Consider the following 20,544-nt stretch of genomic DNA (forward strand, 5'->3'; position numbering starts at 1 on the left):
CCCCATCCCCCAAGATCGCAGGGTAGGAAGCATCTGACGAATCTGCCTGATATTGTGGTGTGGCGCTTCTTGTGGGTGTTGTGCAATGCCACTTCCCCACCCCCTACGACTTTTCAACTCAGATGGACCTACGGCACTGTTCCAGGAGTAACTGCTCCCCCTTGATGAGCTACGAATTTATCAACACCCCCCCCCTCCCCCCGTCTCTCGCAGAGGCTGCCAGTTGAGACCCCTGGAAATAATAAAAATCGATAGTACCTGACTGTATGTACGATCCAGTATGTGTGAAGGGTGGGTAAACCTCAGTCAACGACCACGCAGGAACTCGTTTCAAAAGCGGTTCTGGTGGTGCTGTACGACGCGCACTTAGAACGGAAAAAATACCAAGCAGATAAAACAAATACGCTGATTCGTAAGGGGGGGGGGAGAGGCTTTTTGTAGAGGTAAAAGAACGCAAAACGCATTCACTGACTAGAAGCGGCAGCAGTTCGACGTTGCAGCATCGCTGCAATGGGCGGCGAAGTGGCGGAGGGATGGCGGTGATGATGGTTCGATGAACGGTGTGGGTTGAGCGGATCAGCGCGATCTAGAGTCGCCGAGGAGTGGGGAGGACGCAGCAGGGGAGAGGTGGTCCGACGATGATGGTTGGAACTTGGGGTGGGGTGGAGTTGGGGAATGGGTAATAATGATGGTGGGAGGTTACCAATGGCGTAATGTAGTGCGCATGGCAGGGCGGGGAAAAGGGGGGAAGAGAGTATGATAGACCCACGGAGCTGCAGCTTTCAAGCTCGGGAATGGGGGGATCCCACGTGGGACCAAGGGCTAACAACAAGCTAACACTGCTGCTGCCTCCTTCCTTTCGGATCGGCAGAAAGAAGGTCCCCCCCAGGGACCAGGTGTAGAATTGTAGTTGTCACGATTACTGACCGGCGTCACATCCGAGTGGTGGGATGGGACGGCTGGACTGACGACGCTGCCCCATGTTCTGGTCCTTTCCGGTTGTGCAGCAGGAGTCATGCCACGGCATCACACCACCCACTCCTTTCACGCCAACCCACCGAGCACCCCGAGAAGCACCACTACTACCATACCCTGTCGCCTTTCTCTCGCTTCACCTATTTTCCGTGAAAGCCAACCACCATTCCTCTTTCATTTCGTTTCATGTAGTTTATGGGCCATCAATAATATTCACACCTGTGGTTGTAGGTTGACGATACCGTAAGACCCGTGCTGCTGCCCCCTTGTTACGAGCTTAGTTGTGGTTTTTGCGCCCGTTTAGTACCCGTGATTTTAGTAGTTTTCTAGGCAGTTCGCAGAGTTGGAAAAGGGTACCTTAATTGTTGAAACCCCCTTCCCTCTCCCGTATAGTGCGAAAGTTACGCCAAACACATCCATGGAAATGCGAGGCTGTTGGTGCGGGAAAGATCAATTGCGCTATAGTATGCGGTGTTAGAGAAGTTCCTTCGGGTGCGCCAGGGGAGTTGGTTTCGCCTTCTTCGACGCTCCTCTTGTTACGGTATCTCCCCCCCGCTCCCCAGAGACTTTAATGATGTCTGTTTTTTGTGGAGGCTTTTGTCATGTGGTTACTTGGCCCGGCTTTGAGGAGGTCAACCAAGGGCTATTGTTATCAGGTGCAGCAAATTAGGGTTACGGGGTTAGCGGGGAAAGAGAGAAACATGACTTCGACATACTCCTCTTATGTTCAGGTTGTGCACTCGATGGTTGTGGCTGTCCTCTGTTACTTGGCACGAACCGCAGTGAGGGTTTTCATGGCTTTGTAGGAGTGACTTCACAACATTTTTTGAAGGATTTGAAGTACAACTCATGACAGCATGATTCATGGCATTGTATACTGTACCTTAGGCTTCTTACGTTGCTGTCTGTTCTCAAATGGCTTTTAAGGAATGATCTGTGTCGTTGCCCCTCAGCCTTTCGTGTAATTTGTCACGGGTCGTCAGATGCTTCAGTTTTTTCCAATTATTACGGACAATTGAAACCTTTGCAAGTATCGGGATTGAAATCCCTCTCTCTCTCTCTCCCTCTTCTCTCTCTCCATTTTTAGGAACTTATGTTTTAATATCAGAAAAGAAGGAAGACCGCTCCAATTTGAAGCTGTCTGACCTGCAAATATGGCTGTTAAGGAAATCGAATTGTACGGACAATTATAACTACACAACAGGATGACTATGAGAGGGTTTTTTTTCAGTGACATGAGACTGGGTGCTTCAGTGGTTTTATTTGAATTTTTTATTTTTCCAGTGTAGTAAACTTTTTCTGCGTCGCCGTTGACATTGGATGACAGCTAAGCATCCATAACGCTCACAAACTGCTTCTCGTAACTACAGGTCCAGTATCAGCTGAAGAGAAATCGACAAGTCTTAGGAATTCAATTTTACGAGCACTTAAGTAGGTTATTTCCATGGTGAGACTTTTGAATCTTGAATTTTATGAAGGATTGCTGGTTTTTTGATCGAGGCTTTGCGTTACAAGCAGGATATTACACGAAATGGAAATTGGGAAAAGTAGTGGTGGGGGTTGTTTGTGACATGTCAGCGCAAGGGATCAAGGAATTCTAGCTTAGAAGTTTACGCTCCTTCTGTGGCTGGGATGGATATTCTAAGACGCCGAAAGTGCATTCTATGGTTGCTTAATATGGAGCTTTTGGCGAGATCATGCTTGGTCAGCCTCGCGACTTGAAATAATGTGTGCATTGTGCTCATTAATTTACTGGGCAATCACAGGAGTGGTTGCCTTCAAAGATAGTGAAATGACCTGTGCATTTGGAAAAGGAAAACTCAGTAACATATATTTCGAGATACATGTAGCTTTGGCCCATACATTTGGGCTTGGGTAATGGGGGCATTTGAGAATCGAGACTTTTTCAGGGGCTGCTCTACTTCATTAGAGAGTGGAGTCACACGTCGGAAAGATAGCTTGTTGGAAGCGCTGTTGGTGTAATCGTATTTGGCGTTATTAGGATTATTATCGAATTGCAGCATGCATCTTTAATGATTTCATGATCAGCCTGCGCCGTTGTATTAGCTCTGAAAGAGGATGACCTGAATATCCTCATGGACCTCGTTTTAGCCATCACTCTATGTCCTGATCGACTTGTGTGTAATTCGACTTGGTCGAAAACTATCTGAAGCTTATGTGTAACTCATTCACGAGAGTGATGGATGGTACAATGTCTAGGAGTTGATTGAATTTGTGAGATTGGTTTTTCGAATACATGGTATCAAGTTTGATGAATGCGCGTGTCGGGTCTGTGGTTTGAGTTAAGTCTTGATGTCTTTTGTTGTGGGCTGATGAATCATAATTTAATAGCGCTTAGAACTTGCAGGTGTGCGAGGGTCTAAACTTTTTGACTACATTGTAATGTAGTTAACTTGTTTAATTTACGGTGATTGATTTGTGGAATTTCTCCATTTTCCTGTTTCCGTTGACGTAAATTACTTATATCAGAGAATGTGTCGACCAGTTCTGGACATAGATGGAGGCGCTTGAGAAGCCCAAGGAAAAGCGGACGAAGTCTGGTGGACCTCATGGGATAAAAAGTAAATCTGCTACGGTGGATCATGCTGCTACTCATCAGCATGTAAGACTGCGCATCAAACTCCCAGTCTCGCCCGCAAGAAACTTGGCTGGGTCTACGAAGGGTGCAAAGTCCTCAACTGGTGCATCTGTGGCTACCAACCATGAACCGGCTACTTCAGATCCCAGTGATCACAAGTCGGGTGACACCGAGCCTACTTCACCTGCCCCTGAGTATCAGGACTTCTCAAATACATCTTTGAAAGAACTTCGGGTAACGTTAGATTTCACTCTTTCAATGCGCATCTTGAATAGAAGTTTATGCATGGTTTCTGTATATGAAAAAGTGTCTAAGCAATGGATTTTCATGAAAAGGTCCGGGGTTTTATTGTTATGGCTAACGTTGTCTAATGAGGAGGTACGCATTCAAGTTTTAGTTGCTAGGATTGTTCGCAACTGATTTGTGAAGTTTTCTACTTCTCATGTGTATATCGTGTGTTCCTTTAAGCAATGTTCACAAGAGCGGAACCACTTTGTTGCATTTCTTGGTTTGTTTGTTTTTGTTTTAATTTAATTTTAAAGATTTTTTTTTCCTTGTTTAATCATTAAAGCTAGGAAAACTGTATTGTCTTTTGTTATCACAACAATCAGTTTGTATTATGTGAAACATTTGAATTTTGGTACTTCATGTAGTATTTATATCTTACCCCTGAAAAGTAGTTTCATTTTGTGCAATATAATAAACGAAGGTATTGATTTTGCCCTTTTGGGTTCAGAGACGATACGAGGCTAAGTTTGGGACAGCTACACTTTCCAACAATAGTGATTATCTCAAAAGGAAGCTGGCGGGTCAATGCGGTGGGTATTGTTACGTACTCACGATGTTTTGCAGTTTTTACTGCTGTTCCCAGTTAGTTTTTTGCAGTTTATGATTGTCTTTACTTTGCATTGCTCTGAAAGTTCCTGTAGGTGTAAGAAGCTTCTTAAGTTAGTCAGTGGGGTTTTATGTGTACAGGTCCCCCTCGCTTACGGAGAACAAATGTGGAACATGACGTGACAGTCGAAAAATCTCCAAAGAAATCCCCGACGTCTAGGAGACGGTAATTCCATTTATCACGGGCACGATTTGCTTTTCGTTTTGTGAAACATGAATTTGGTTTTTGGTTTTTAAATGTATGCTCCTTTTTAGACAGTCAGTGCTATGTTCTTTGTCTGTCCTTCGATGACCGCTTGTCGACACCGTTCATCCGCTTTTATGGATTTGACCATCGTAATATTCGGAGTGTTTGCTTTTCGGTTAGTTGTGGTTGTAGGAGTGCCTGTTCTGTCTTGAAGTGGATTTGCGCAAGTTTTTTTTGTACCATGTCTTCTAACTGAGACATGGTTGTATTGATATTTTGTTGCAGGAAGGTGGAAGACATTTTAGAACCAGAAGCTCGAGTGGTGGGAGCTGAGGAAGATATAGACGTAGATGTAGAAGTTGCCGATGGCGAAGACGAAGATTCAGATCCAGACTGTGGTGTGCAAGATGGAGACGCCTCTACTCCTTTGAAGAAGCAACGAAGTGGTCGGAAAGATGGAGGTGCTAATCAGTGGACAAGCCAAGCTGAAGAGATCCGGCGGATAGTGCGAAAGAAACGGCGCAATAGAGCATTTCCTCCACAGACACTTGTTTGGGCTAAACTTGAGGAACGTCCATGGTGGCCAGCAAGGGTATGTCCATGGTTTAGAATGTTACAAAGTTCAAATTTATGATATAGATGCAGTTCTCTAGCTCATTGTAACGTCCTTAGCTAAATTATCAGAGTATGCCCTCACATTACGTTACTTGTTTTCTGGGTCTGCATATATGTTTTTTCCAACAAGAATTACATCACACTTTTTCTTAGGTTCTCTTAAATCCTTGCGTATTGTTGCTTGCTTTAGTGCAATCAAGATCGCAGCATAGCTGTATACTTTCTACCGCATCACCTGGAATGGTTGGGTATCAGCTAGTCCTAAGCTTTTACGGTATTTTGAGCTATAGGCCAACCTGGTGACATTTATATTGGTGATGCTATCTTGGACTTGAGTAGTAGGAATGTGGGGACTTTGCGGTTTCTGTGATTTTACTGTATCTTTCAAATATTGTCGTCGCCGTGTTTATATTTACAATTAAGGTATTGTAGCCATCTTTCAGGCAGTTTACTGAGGACTATGTAAATGAATGTGTTTGTTACTGTGACTTACAGGTGGTTAATCTTGAGGAGTTGCCAGAATCTGTGCTAGAGTAAGTTAACTTCTGGGTATTGGTTCTTTGAATTGTACGTGTTATGTAGCATGTACGGATAAGAATCGTTGTAAGTGTGATTGGTTTGACCATATTTGATTCATTTTTTGGCTGAGCTGTCTATTAATTTTTTCTACACGTGGTAATTTGTAGGAAGAAACTGGTGGGATGGACATGCGTCGAACTCTATGGTTTACCTACTGATGAGCAGCGATTGTATGTCACGTACTCCTTAATAAACTATTTTCTTTTAGATTGTTTTTCTTTTCTAAGTCAATGTGCAAGGAATGAAGGATTTATCTTTGAATCCCTTGAATCTTCTGCAGCGCTTGGTTGCAAAGGGAGAACTTGGCCTCGTACAAAAAGTTTCGAAAGGATTTCAATGAGCAGGTTGAATATCCCGTTCACATTTCATTATTAATGTCTTTTTTGTGCTGTTAATCGCGACTCTTGTTCTTGATACGCTCAAGTGAGTGTAAAGTTAACTTTACTAGAATTAAATCGTCGTGTTCTTATTTTTTAGTCTGTAATTTTAGTTTTGCTACATTATTTGAGCTGATGCTGATGTTTTTTTCATGCATCTGCAGAAGTTTCCTGAGCGTTTTGAAGATGGTAATTTTCAGTTAGCACTCAAAGATATTTCCGATGAAGCGAAACGCAGACGAACTGCAGATAATACAGCAGTAGGTACCAAGTCTTTGAGAGAAGAGAGGGATTCATCCATGGAGGTGCGTTCTTCCAACAGTTCTTCCAGTGATGAGGATGAGTCAGAAGCTCCTTTACGTTTGGGTAAAGAGACCCTCGACACTGGGAAGAAACACTTAAAACATAGGACGGAGATTGGCCAAGGGAAGTTGAAGCAGATGCGAATGAAGAAAGTTCATGGTTTGCAGGTTGAGGACATGAAGCAAGCAAGATCTATGTGTTTAAGCAAAGGGGAGGAGGATGCAACGATTTCGAAACTGAAGAAGACAAAAGATAATGGTGGAGATATGACCAGGAAGAGAAAAAGGCTTGTTGCAGATGAGCAAATGAAGGATGATTCACAGGGTTCCTCCGATGAGGCCGAGGACGTTACGATCCCTGAATCCCCACCGACAAAGGCAGTGAGTGACTCCAAGTTGAATCGGCAGAGCATTGGGAAGAAGCTGAGTAGGAGCCTTTCAAATGCTGGAGATTCAGTCAAGGTCGACAAGGATGGGTCTCGGAAACCCAAGAGGACTGGTGAAGACGGGGTGAGCCACAATTTTTTTCAGCCAGCATTGGTAAACAAAGCAGACAGTACCTTCTGGTTGACCACACCCATGTTTTAAAAAAGTTCACCTACTTTCATTCTTACGTGTCTCTTTTTGTTGTCGGAGTGTGATTATGGGCAGAATGTGGACAAAATTACTTCTTGATCACTGGTCGACATTAAATTTTCAGTGGCAATATGAATCCTAGCGAATTTAGCGACGATTCGTGTAATTTTTATAATATTCATGAGTCTTTGTAGGTATTGATTGGTTTAGTGGATGCTTTGTGGACAGTATTACTATGACTGTGAAGTTTGCGGTATTGGTGGTGAATTACTTTGCTGCGATCTTTGTCCTCGTGTCTACCATCTGGAGTGTTTGACGCCTCCTCTTAAGGTACCATTCTATCACTACTTTTTACTTTCTGTTGCAGAGGGTAACGCATGAATAGGCAGTTCCAGCCGAATTTAGTAATGTCACAAACTTCACTATGGATAAGTATTGACTCAAAGGGTGTGATGAATTTGATTTTTGTGTGTGAAGCGCACTCCTCCAGGCAAGTGGGTATGCCCTACATGTCGTGACCGATCAGGGGTTGTGAGAGCAGCTGGCAATTCCTTTGCAGACGCAAGGCAGCAATCTAAGGTCAAGGGTGTTGAGGATCCTTCAGCACGTGCTGGCAATAAGGTGTTTTTGTTATCTAGGATCTTTGTTCACCATATGTTGATCATGACGAGAAGCGCACGAATTCATATTCCTACTTGAATTTTATTCTTATTATGAATTTTGTGTTTATAGTTGGAGGTGTAACTTGCATATCATGGTATTGACAGGTTTGGCGGAAAGAGAAGTCCATAGGCCCCCCTGTCGTGTCGTCCGAAAAAATTTCTAAGAGAAGGAGGGAGGATGCGGATTCAAAAAGGCGGAGGAAACGTGCTAAATCCAAAGGAGAAGAAGATAGTGGTCAGAGAAAGCTCAACTGTGGTTATTGTGGCGTTGAAACTTTTTCATTACGAAGCTCTGGTTTGTGTGACAAGTGCCATCCTGAAATCAGGGCGGGCACTGTTGATGATAATCCTTCTAATAGCACCCCTGCAGAATGCGTGGAAACGATCCAACTCGAGAAAGACGAACTGGTAAGTGTCACAACTTAAATTTTACAACTGTAAGGGCATTTGCTATGTTTTTCTGGCTTAAATGTCAAATTTTTTACGTTTTGTTTAGTCTTTTTTTATGCCTCGTAAGCTTATAACTAGATTGGATCTAAGATAGTTGCCTCAGTTTAGAATTTAAAACAAACTCGGCAGCACTTGAGTGATTTGAGTGAGATAAAATACCAGTGTAAACCAACATTGTGGTGTGATAATTGATTGTGGTTTTTTAGCCATACATGCTGTGTTGTGATGAGGTTCGGCTCTGCGTTGAAGCGCTCAGAAGTTGTATACTGTCATTTAATTCCTCTATCATTTTGTTCAGAAGTCCGGAAGATGTCATTCATGTGGAGAGCGAGGTGTTGACTTCAATTGTGGGAACTGTTCTTGTGCGTTTCACAAGGATTGTGTTGTTCCTCCTCTACGGGTACAACATGACTTTCATTTATTTGTTTTTATTGTTCTCATTGGGTTTCTTATTATTCAGTTGGTGAATTGTTTTTTGGTTAGGATTTACCATGTCAAGTCTCAGTTAGATATGTGCTTTTGAGTGGTGACTGAAAGCTCAAAGAAACTTTTATTGGCGTATTTTCAGAGTTACTGATGAAGGAAGATGTGCACTGCACTTTCCTAAATTAGTCTATATTATGATGTATCTTCGTTCACGTTGTGCAGAGGATGCCCAAAAACCCATGGTTCTGTTCTAGTTGCAGTTCAGGAGGCGATCATGACCTTGGGGATGAGCAACCTTTTGATGCTTTATCTGCTGAGGTTGGCGTTTTACCTGTGCCGTAATTTGACTACATTGTTGCGTTTATTAGTTGCGTTTGCCAATAACTTCATTTATCTGTCACCTATTTAAAAATTCAGAGATTAGAGTAGTGCATTGAACACTCATCACTGATGTGGATATTTGGGAATGATTTAAAGCAGGTACATTGTATCCTTGGTTGCCGAGTTCCAGCCTGTCAGGGCTTGCCTACATCAAGATGTGTCACTGAAATGGACAAAGATAGACAACTGAAGGTTTATCCTCAGAAGGTTGAAGAGGGCAATGTTAATGGATCCTTAAAAAATATACTTGAGGGACCTGGTGATGCTGCAGGTATGGAGTGGAAGGTTGTGAAAAGAAAGCAGTCATCTGATGTGAATCCAACTGGAGGAGCACAGACGGCTGTGCCGATGGAAATAGATTCTCTGTCAGGTGCTGGTGCCGGAGCTGCTATATTGAACACAGAACGGAAATCACTGGACTTGGAAGAAGAGGAGCCGGAAACTAAAACAGTTGTGTCTGAAATTGAAAGTGTCAAAGTGAAAACATCTGCACTGACTAATCCGAAAGAAAAAAATTCCTCTAAATTGTCAAGTAGTGGTGTAGTTCAAGTCGAGGATCCTTCGTTTGTGATTGAAATTGGCGGTCACTACATGAATTTGAATGTTCAGTTGCCACTCGACAGTGTTACAAAGACCGACGAGAATGCCTCGAATAAAGAAATCGCGTGTGGTGGATTGTCTAATTCCCTTTTACAACAAAGCAAGGACACGACAAGAAAGATCAAAGAATTTGAGAATGGGAAAATCACGTCCTCAGGTGTTGCCCCTACAGAAGCAGCTGAGAAGAAAGGAAATCCAGATTCTTTGTGTGATATCAACGCTACGGGCACCGATGGCCAAGTGAACCTGTCTCCAAGTCTGGAGTTTCTTGTGAAATGGCGAGACAGGTCTCACATACATAATGAATGGGTCAGTGAGGAGAGGCTGCGAACCATTGCCAAACGAAAACTGGAAAAGTATAAGCTTAAGTACGGGACAGATCCCTTGATCTTAATGGATGACGAATGTTTAAAGCCGCAGCGAATCCTAGCCACTAGAGTAGGCAAAAATGGTTCAGCTGAAGTATTAGTGAAGTGGCACAGCCAGCCGTACGATGCATGCACTTGGGAAGATAAAGGGCATCCTGTCGTTGCCAAGAATCTTGAGCTTCTTCAAGTATTTGAGCGGTTTGAGGCAGCAGCCGTCACAAAGACGTCCAATATGATGACTAACGAAAACCGTCCTTCAGGGATTGAAGAGCTTACTGTGCAGCCAGAGTGGTTGAGAGGAGGAGGGATATTGTTTCCTCATCAGCTGGAAGCGCTTAATTGGCTGAGGAAAAGCTGGTATCATCACAAGAAAGTGATTCTGGCAGATGAGATGGGTTTAGGCAAGACCATATCGGCATGCGCATTCCTGGCTTCCCTCTACCGGGAGTTTCGTGTGAATGCTCCTTGTCTGGTTCTTGTGCCACTTTCAACTATGTCTAATTGGCTGGCTGAATTTTCGGTGTGGGCTCCTTTTCTAAATGTCATTGAATATCATGGTTCTGTGAAGGCTAGAGCTGTGATTCGAGAGTATGAGTGGTATTCCACGACTACTGGCAAATCAGGAAATGAAGGGAAGCGACCAGATTCCCAAATAATCAAGTTCGATGTCATGCTTACGTCGTATGAGATGGTGATTTCTGATTCAAATCAGCTCCGCTCGATTCCTTGGGAAGTTTTGATAGTTGATGAAGGTCAGAGACTGAAAAATTCAGAAAGCAAGCTCTTTACACTTCTCAATACGTATAAATTTGGTCACCGAGTTCTTCTGACGGGTACTCCACTTCAGAATAATCTGAGTGAAATGTACAACCTTCTCAACTTTCTGCAACCAGAAACGTTTCCGTCTCAGGGTGCATTTGAGGAGAAGTTCGGCTCTTTGAGTACAGCTGAGCAAGTGGATGAGCTGAAGAAGCTCGTTGCGCCTCACATGCTGCGTCGATTAAAGAAAGATGTTATGCAAAATATACCGCCCAAAGCCGAGCGGGTTGTTCCTGTTGAGCTGACACCGGTGCAAGCAGAGTACTACCGTGCTCTTTTAACCAAAAACTATCAGCTGCTAAGACAAGTAGGTGGCTGCAAGCCAGGTGGTCAGAATCAATCGTTGCTCAATATTATGATGCAACTACGAAAGGTTTGCAATCATCCGTATCTCCTTCCAGGATCGGAGCCAGAGGGAGGAAGTCCCAAATTTTTTCACGAGATGCGCATCAAAGCGTCAGCGAAATTGACACTTCTGCATTCCATGCTGCGGCATCTAAAGAGGGGAGGTCACCGTGTGCTGATTTTTTCGCAGATGACTAAGCTCTTAGATATTCTGGAAGAGTATATGGTGTTCGAGTTTGGTGCTCACAGCTATGAGCGAGTGGATGGATCAGTACCAGTAGCTGAGCGACAGAAAAGTATCTCTCGTTTTAACCAGGATCAGTCTCGGTTTGTGTTTCTCTTGTCCACACGCTCATGTGGATTAGGTATTAACTTGGCCACAGCAGATACGGTCATAATTTATGATTCGGATTTCAACCCTCACGCAGATATTCAAGCTATGAACCGTGCACATCGGATTGGACAATCTAAAACCCTTCTGGTTTACCGTCTGGTCGTTCGTGCAAGTGTTGAGGAACGGATCCTTCAGCTTGCAAGGAAAAAGTTAATGCTGGAGTACCTGTTTGCGAATAAGTCTGGCTCTCAAAAAGAAGTTGAAGATATCATCCGATGGGGTACTGAGGAACTCTTTGCAGGAGATAGTTTGGAAGAATCACGTGCTTTGCTGAATGCTGAGGTTGGTGCCACTGAAGAAGTCAGAAGGAAGCCATTAGATGAGACGTGTGGAAAATCAAGTGGCCTCGATAGAGAGATCAAAGACGATTGTAAGGACGGAATGTTGTCTCAAGACAAAGTTCAGAAAAAAGCGAAAGCAGCTAAGGTGATCTGGGATGATGTTGCAGTCTCCCGGTTGCTGGACAGGTCAGACCTGGCAACTACCAATATGGAAGTGGCTGAAGGAGACCAAGGAGGTGACTGGTTGGGTTCTCTCAAGGTAGGTTGCGTTCCTCACACAGTTGCGACGCTATTCAGAGTGCATGTGTAGCAGTAACTTCAGAGTTACAGATCGCCCTCATGCCCTATTAAAATTCCTTCTTGAAGGATCGGAGAATGTTGTTTGTGTAATTTTGGGAACTTTGTAAATATTTATCTTCATAATTTTTTTATTACCAGTATTCATTTCGTCGATTCTGCAGACTCTGCTTACATTTTTCTTATGACGGTTGTGGATTCTCAGACCTGGACCTGGAATGAACAAGATTGTGGGGAGCAAATGGACAATGAGGAAGATTCTCCAAGGGATATTGAAATTGCAGAAAATCCTCTTAACCCAAGCGTAGAGCAGAATAAATGGGAAGAACTTTTGCGATTAAGGTACGAGGATTACGAGGAGTACGAGGCTTAAACCCTTCGAAACGTGTTTAGGACGCTGCAATAAAGTAGGGCTAGTTCATGTACTGATTAAATTAAAAAAGTATGTTATACCCATTCTTAACCATCTACAATGGCAATGTCGCAGATGGGAGAAGTTACAAAAGGAGGAAGAAGCCGCACTAGGTCGTGGGAAGCGGACGCGGAAAAATGTTCTCTACAATGAGTCCCAGGTTTTGAAGCTGGAAGAGGAATCTTCGGGTGTAAGTTTGCATATCAGGAAGTACCCACTTAGTAGCATTCAACAAGAGTAATGATATGTTATCATTACATTCTTTACTCCAAATTCGATTGAATTTGGTCGAGCTTTGCTTTCTTATCAAGTAAATGATATCCATGAAATTAAGATCTGTAAAAATTGTTGCGTGCAGTATTCAGAGGAAGACTTGGATAGAGATCATTCATCTGAGCCTGTGTCTAAGCCCGTCCCTCGTGTCAAGCAGCCTCTGTAAGTATTCATGTCCTACTCAATTATTTTTCTTACATATTTTTTTTCTGTATTTCTCCCATACGTTTCTTGGGTGTTCTGGTTCGGTGTTGCTCCTAATGACTTTAACCTTTTTAATAGTAAAATTATGTCTTTCTAATTTTATTTACAGGGGAAAGGTTCGAGCTGACGATCAAGATTTAAATATAAAGGATGACACTCAGTCAAGCTTTGCAGATGAGGGCAAACCTGTCAGTGGATCCTTTAAGACTCCGGCTTCTTCGTCTTCAAATCCACTGACAACTTCATTCTCACAAATCGCAGCTCATGAGACAGAGGAACGGAGCCCTACTTTTCAGGGCACCCACCGGAGTAGCTCTGCTAAAGTCAACACCATTCAAACTCCTATTACTATTGACCTTGAAGATACACCAAGAACGATGCCTTCCATCAGTATCATCAATGTCGAGCAATCGAGGAATGGCAACGTATCTTATCCTCATAGAGTATATACTGTGCCGGGAACACCAGTTAGAGCAGCAGGAGAGCAGTCACTTGTCAGCTCTAAACACCATGTTCCATCCCCACTGCTGTCCAGTGAACAGATTGACCCAGATTTAAGTACCCTGAGAAAACAATTGGACAAAGGTCCGCAAAGCAGTTTGAGTTCTCAAGCCATTCGGCAGCTTTTATCACCTGCGATTCAAGGATCTAGCGGTCAATATGGAAGCGCTGGACACTCAAACATCAGATCTCTTGTGTTTGATGGTGTATCTGGATCAAGAGTTCCTCAACCAGTTAGTGAGGAGCGTGTCTTTGACAACCCTGGAAATAGGAGGCACGATGCTGATTTGCAAGGACTCCAACCAGATCTCTTACAACGAGCCTACGCAAGAGAAGGACAAAATTCTGCTATGCTGGTAGGTCGCATCTTAACTGTAAAATGTCAGCAACGTTTGCAAACATGTTTGCAATAGGAATAAGAGATACATTGTTTCTATGTTTCATGTGGACATCAGACCTGCGACTTGGGTTTGGGAGCAGTATTTTGTGATATATTTGGAGGTTGGTTGTTTCTGCATATAGTGAGTTGATATTAATGGTTGTTAAATAGTGTGTTAACACTGGTGGTGGTGGTGGTGTATGTCTTGTAGTCGACCTCTGGGGTATTTGATGTTCCTCACGCAAGTTCAATAAAGGACTCTCGAGATGCTACGGGATCAGTAACTGTGTCTGAATTACTCAGACGCGTTTCTAATAAGAAGGGAGGAAGTATGTTACCCCCTGCGTCCTCTGATGGAAGACATTCCTCCCAATTCTTATCAAATGATGTCTTACCCAATGTCCTGGGGACAAATCAGTCTAGCCAGGGTTCGCCAAATCTCTCCATGTCTCTGGGATTTGGGGGCTTAAACCTATCTGGCCAAGACCAGGGTTTGCTCGTGAGGGCACGAGCAAGCCATGATTCTCAAAAGCTCGCCCGGTCGCACAACAAGACGGGCACTTCTTTAGGGGTACCCAGTTCTTTATGTGGTAGTGGAGATGTCACAAGAGTTCAGGGGGGGGACGCCTTATTGGTCTCTGGTGGCAGCGATCACCATGAAGGGAGATCCTCAGATGGGTCTTTACGATTGTTAAGTGGCTCACAAGACATGGTCGGCCTGCCGAGTTTGAACAAGTATGAGTTAAGCAAGCGGAGTTCGCCCTTTGGAGAAACTTATGCTAGGTTCAAGCAAGGTTCGCATGTTGAACCCTGGACCGAAGATGAGCTTGACTCCTTGTGGACAGGTACTTCTCTTCTTTTCCTGTTCTATGATTTCTACTGATTGTGTATTATCAGGCTTTTGTTATCATTCTTCCTACCCTCATAGACATAGTTTGCAGCATGGTATTCGTGGAACTTAGTTATTAACAATGCAGCATGTGTTTTTATTATTTGTAGGTGTGCGTCGTCTAGGTTGTGGCAATTGGGCAGCGATGTTACTAGACCGTCGCCTGAATTTTCACAAAAGTCGTACTGCACACGATTTAGCAGAGCGATGGAGAGAAGAACAAATGAAATTGTTTGGACCTTCACCCGCTGATATCGAAACCAAGCCAGTAAGACAAGGCTATAGCCCTCTGTCTAGTGCAGAAGATGGAATCGGTCATAGAAACCGGGACCACACTTCGGCTGGTGAAGAAAGTTATGTTAAAAATAGAAAAGGAAGTGCAGACAGCTTCGAAAGGTTCCCAAAAGAAACCATAGACTTGACCGGTACCTCAACAATTATTAATCAAGCCATTGATAGGAAGCAAGTATTGGAGACTTTGCGGGCAGTAGATTTGTCGTATCGTAGGTCATCTGGCATGACAGGCAATCCTGCCATTGATAGGGTGGAGTATTCTAAGGTCCCCGAGTCATCTTCTGCTTTGGATCTGGTCAATTCTGTAAGACCCCAGGGAAGCGCTGTTCGTGAGAGTGGCAGTGCATCCAGATCTGGGTTGGCCATGGAGGGTCACTCTATTGATTTCGACAAGTGGGAAGGAACCACTAGTCGAAGGCGTATCGACGTTCCAAAAGAAATGTTGCGGCAGTCACAACTGCCAAAAACGAAGTTGCCTGCCTCTTTTCTGGCAAATCTCTCAGCTAGTCAATCGATTGATGCTCGCGAGAAGCAGTCTCAAGAGTTACGGGACCAACATACTCTCCCTTTACTTCCACAAGTGTCAGCACCTGGCTTGGGGTTATTAGATGCAGGGCAAAGCTCCAGTGGATCGTTTCCTCACAAGGCGTCATTTAGCCAGCAGATGCAACAAGACAATATTTCACTGAGGGGGTTTCATGATTCACCAAGAAACCATGATTCAAGGGCCTCTTCCTTATCTTCTACTTTTGCGGAGTTGGACAAGAGGAGGTTGAAGATAGGGCTCGGATCATCCAAGAATTCCGACGCGATGGGTTCGAATGAAGCTAGCCAAAGCCTGCCTCATTGGTTGCGCGAGGCCTTTAAACCTGATCAACCCCCTCCCCCTCCCCCAAAAGTTGCCACTGTATCTCCCATGATTACCGCCGTTGCTCAGGCAACCTCGTTTCTGTACAAAGATTGTGTTCCCTTTCTTACGCCTTTTGTACACCCTGGGACCCTGCCCGCACCCCCAAGAAGAGCAGCGAAGAAAAGAAAGTCGGCTGCTGGAGAGGCTGAAAGTGGACGTGGCACCGAAGTGGTTTCGGTACGAAATGAGCTAAATTTTCTCATGTCTGGTGTTGAATCCACGAACCCCTCCCTCTCTTCATCTTTGCAACAATTTGCATCAAGCTTGAATGCGGGATTTAACACTGGGGGTCAAACAGCAAGTGCTCCTTCTACCTCATCATTCTCAAAACGTCACGTTGATTTCTCTGCTTTGCCTTCACTAGATACACCTGCGCAGCCGTCTTTTTCGAAACCCATTCCTGCTTTAGAAGAGTTGATGTCTCTGAAGAACTTACCATCACTACCCTCAGTAGCCCCGCCTTTAGATGACACTGTCACAAGTGGATTAGAAAGAAGTTTTCTTGCACAAAGCAGTGCCCAGGTCCTTGACACCACATCCGCTGGACAAAACATAGTCTTCTCAAGCAGGAGTGAACGTCACGGTGCTAAAGATGGTCGCCACCGAAATTCCAACTCATTCCCTGTGAACAAGCACTCTTTATCGTTAAGAAAAGGTGACATTGGAGCCCAAGAAGTTATCCACTTAAGACGCAGACACGAGGCCCGTACCCGAAAGCGCAAGTCTACTACTTTCTCGTTTGCATCAGCAAAGCTGCCCAGCTACGAGGGGTCTCCTGACTCCCCTCACAAACATCGCCAAGATGGAAGTGGAGAGTCGCAGTTGCCCGGTTGGATGATTGCCGCTGATGTTGGAACCAAGAGTCGGCAGAAGGCATCCTCTAAGAAAGGAGATGGCAACTCCTCCAGTGAAACAGAATCAGATCCTCGAATCCGTGGTGCAGCAGGAATGGCAGGGGCGGATGACGACGATGCATCATCAGATGAGACGGTGTCGGATGATCGGACACAGTAGAATGTAGACAGGAAATTTTTAATTTTGACTTAATTTGGTACTTTTAATTAGCCATGTCATATGTGAACAGATTTTTAACAACTTCAAGAGAACCCTCATTTCTATGCACATGGCCCGCCATCCACTCACTTACTGAGTTTGATTGTATAGTTACTCATGTATTGCCAGGTTCTGGAATTAGATACTAACTCCTCCATCGAACCATAGAATTCTTAACATGCCTAATCAGTGAAGAGGCGGAAGAAAATGACGTCTGTTGTCCAACTCACAGGCGTATTTTTCTTGGGTCACAAGCAAACTCCAGCCCTCCTGCTGGAGATATGACATCTGAACTTCAATCCTTGATGAACGCATTATTTAAGGTCTTCATCTTCAATGTGGTTTTCCCAATCCACAGCTTAAATGAAAAGCGACTCTCAAATTAGTTACTGCGTTACCTCAACAAGGTTTCTTGGTGTGCTTCTCCATTCGAGCAGTACGGGACCCTCAGACATATTTACCGCTTTCGTAAGCGCATTCTGAACTTGATTGATGCTTGCCGCAACACTTAGAAACTAATGGTTCATCGACTCAAAGTTTGTTTTGATGATCTCTTTTAGTGAAACGAAGAATGTTTCCTATGTTTTTCCTTCCCCTTTGCACGATGGAGATATTTCTTGAAGCAACAAGAGATGCAGCCACCAAATAAATACAAATGGGCAACTTCTTAAATTCGATTGCCTGTAGGGTAACCCAGAACCAGAAAGTCATCAACCAATACTTGCTATCTTCATGGCAGAGGCAATGCTTGTAGCTTGAAACCTAGACTCAGTATGTTAAACATACTCCATCAATCTAACTTAAGACATTTAGTAAAGAGTCAATGAAATACATTAAGTAATCAGCAAACAAGGGTTGGAAGAGACTATAGCAAGCCATCATTGATTTTACACTAAATTTAAGAAGAGAAAAGGAGACCTAAAACTAAAGGTGGGGATTTCATGAGACAAGACAATAAATAATGAACTAAGGAACAATTGAGATGTTCTAAGTTGCAAAAGTTAAGTTGTTCAAGGTCAGAATAATTCAATATCCCTTGTAAATCAAAACATCTAATGGAGTGAGTGAAGATGGTGAGTATGTAATAACAATGGCATATGAAGATAGTAAAGATGAAGATAGTAAAGATGCAACAATAGTTTGAACAATGTAAATATATATGCAATTGGAAATCAATGGAGCTTTAATTGAGAGTAGATGTCAATAAGCTCATGATGCTTCTAAAACATTTGTCTAAGCACTTGTTTTGTAAAAATGCCAATATGTTGTTCATTGGTTGTGATACATGTTATGATAATCTTTCCTTCCAAAAATATTTCTTAAATGAAATGATGTTTAGTCTTAATATATTTAACAAAAAAATAAAATATTTGATTATAAGTAAGATAAATATTTCTTTGGTTGTCATAGTGTAGATGTAGATCTTAAACCATGGGAAGATATATCTCATGTAAGTCAAAATAAATAGTAGAATTCTTGCATCTCAATAAAACATGAGATAAGAGAAGAAATTTAAATTCAAATAAAAGTTGTCTTAAGTAAATATCATCCTTTGTAGTTTAAAATAATACTTCACATTTTGCCTCAATAACATTGTCCAAAGTTGTAGCTTGTGACTTATCTAACTAAGCAATTGGGCATAAACTAAGACAAAAAAAAAAACAAAAAACAAAAAAACATAGTCCTAGATAGATTGTTTGGACTCCAAGCATTGAAGGTAATTAGCAATTTTATATCTAATTAGCACCATATTAGAGTTTTAGACAAAGTATATTTTATAAAACATGATTTTTTTTACACAACAAAAAATATGCTTTATTACATCTAGATGTTCTTCTTAGAGGCAAGACATGTATCTTGCCATAATATCCACCACAAAAGATAAGTCAAGAGAAGTATTAATCAAGAAAAGAGCCTGACTTATAATCTTAAAAGGATTTGTGATGCCAACAAATAGAGTACTAGTTTTTTTATTATATTATATATTCTTTTCAAAATAAAGTATGTTTGAAGCAATACTCTACTATTTCAAAGTTGGCTAGCATTTGTCAAAAGAAAAATTATTGATGTAGTAACATACCTTGGCTATTTAACAATAAAATATTTTTTAATATCAACCAAATCCTTCATCTTATATGTATCACTTAATTGTTGTATTATAATAGCAACTTACAATGAATTAGATTAGATAATTGACAAGATATGAATATAAAGTAAAAATATTACTATGAAAAATCCTTCATGAAAAAAAATACATATTAGGATCTACTTAACTTCCTATGTATTTCTAGGTACAACTTGATGTCCTCATATCAAGCACAAGGAAACTACTTTAAACCATATATTAATTAATAGAGCTTATACACAAGATACTTTAATCTTTTTTTCTTAGATCCAAGAGGTTATTGTGTATAGTTGTTCTCCTTCTAATTAGAAAGGCTATAACAACATCAATATGATCAATTGATCATTCTAAAGCAATAGTTAAAATAATTATTAATTAATAGATTAATCATCATATTGTTATAACAAATATATTATTGTTGTCAATCTCTTATTATTGTTCAAAACCTCGAGCTAAAAGTCTTATGTTGACTTTGACTTAAGTTGGATTTGATCATCATTCATACGTTTGGTCTTATATATCCACTTTGGCAATATTAAATGTTTGCTTGGAAGTAGCATTGTAAGTTTTCAATTATCATTTTTGACAAGAGAGGTCAATTCTTTTATTATGGTTAAAAAAATCAACTTGGATTGTATAGAGCTTCATCAAAGTTGATATTTTTATTTATTTAATCCATGGTCTTTACAACACAAAGATTTACATCATCCTCATTGATATAAAATCTATAATTATGTAATTTTAATGAAACATGACAAGCACAAGTTTGACATCTAGCTAGTAGATTTGGCTATATATATAATTGAAGCTTATTAAACCTTTTGATAATTACATGAACTAAATCTAAATTAATTGTATATAAAAGTGGTAGCAATTATAAATTATACTCATGAGTTAAATCATCTATATTGAATAGTAGTAATTGAATTCCTCCTTCTAGTTCTTAATAAAGAAGTAAAGAAGAAAAAATACTAATGATAGAAAGAAATTTATTAAAATAGCTAAGTAGATAGGAACTAAATGAATAGAAGTTACTTAAGAAAATCTTCTATAAATGTAATATTAGCACTAATGAGAGTTTTCTTTTGATGAAGGTCATAGTAGCATTAACTCTTTCTATGCTCATTATATTCCAAAAATGAGATTTTAATGGCCTTAATTTAAGGCTTGGTGTAGAATTCAAATGAAATATAAATATAGGTAGTATATTTAAAGACATAAAGATAAGTAGTATATCTAAGAACATTAGTTAGGAATTTGATAAGACTAAACAACAAAGGAAAAAGCTAAGAAACAACCAAGTTGTTTTAAGTTATAAAAATCAAATTGTTCAATATTGTAATAAATGAAATACTTTAACTCTAGTCTATGCACAAA

General features: G+C 41.6%; 1 protein-coding gene across 14 annotated transcripts; it reads left to right on the forward strand.

Moving 5' to 3' along the window:
* Positions 1-735: 735 nt before the first annotated feature.
* Positions 736-17,111, forward strand: LOC112290881 (protein CHROMATIN REMODELING 4). 14 transcript variants are annotated; one of them, XM_024537711.3, is made up of 23 exons: positions 736-1,516; positions 2,346-2,422; positions 3,482-3,808; positions 4,311-4,392; positions 4,550-4,634; positions 4,941-5,247; positions 5,766-5,803; positions 5,957-6,019; positions 6,130-6,193; positions 6,391-7,068; positions 7,333-7,434; positions 7,582-7,725; positions 7,872-8,001; positions 8,137-8,174; positions 8,515-8,616; positions 8,865-8,960; positions 9,120-12,089; positions 12,333-12,469; positions 12,615-12,729; positions 12,898-12,974; positions 13,126-13,873; positions 14,108-14,741; positions 14,896-17,111. In XM_024537711.3, exons 3-23 carry the CDS (start codon positions 3,494-3,496, stop codon positions 17,001-17,003), a joined length of 9,033 nt encoding a protein of 3,010 aa, XP_024393479.1. In that variant the 5' UTR covers positions 736-1,516; positions 2,346-2,422; positions 3,482-3,493; the 3' UTR covers positions 17,004-17,111. The 14 variants fall into 14 exon arrangements, with proteins under 14 accessions (XP_024393479.1, XP_024393480.1, XP_024393482.1 ...); XM_024537712.3 differs by having other exon boundaries at positions 8,518-8,616; XM_024537714.3 differs by having other exon boundaries at positions 6,391-6,531; positions 6,697-7,068; positions 7,872-8,174.
* Positions 17,112-20,544: the final 3,433 nt, after the last annotated feature.

Source organism: Physcomitrium patens, chromosome 13 (assembly GCF_059467195.1).
Source record: "Physcomitrium patens ecotype Gransden chromosome 13, ASM5946719v1, whole genome shotgun sequence".
In the NCBI taxonomy this organism is placed as follows: Eukaryota; Viridiplantae; Streptophyta; class Bryopsida; order Funariales; family Funariaceae; genus Physcomitrium; species Physcomitrium patens.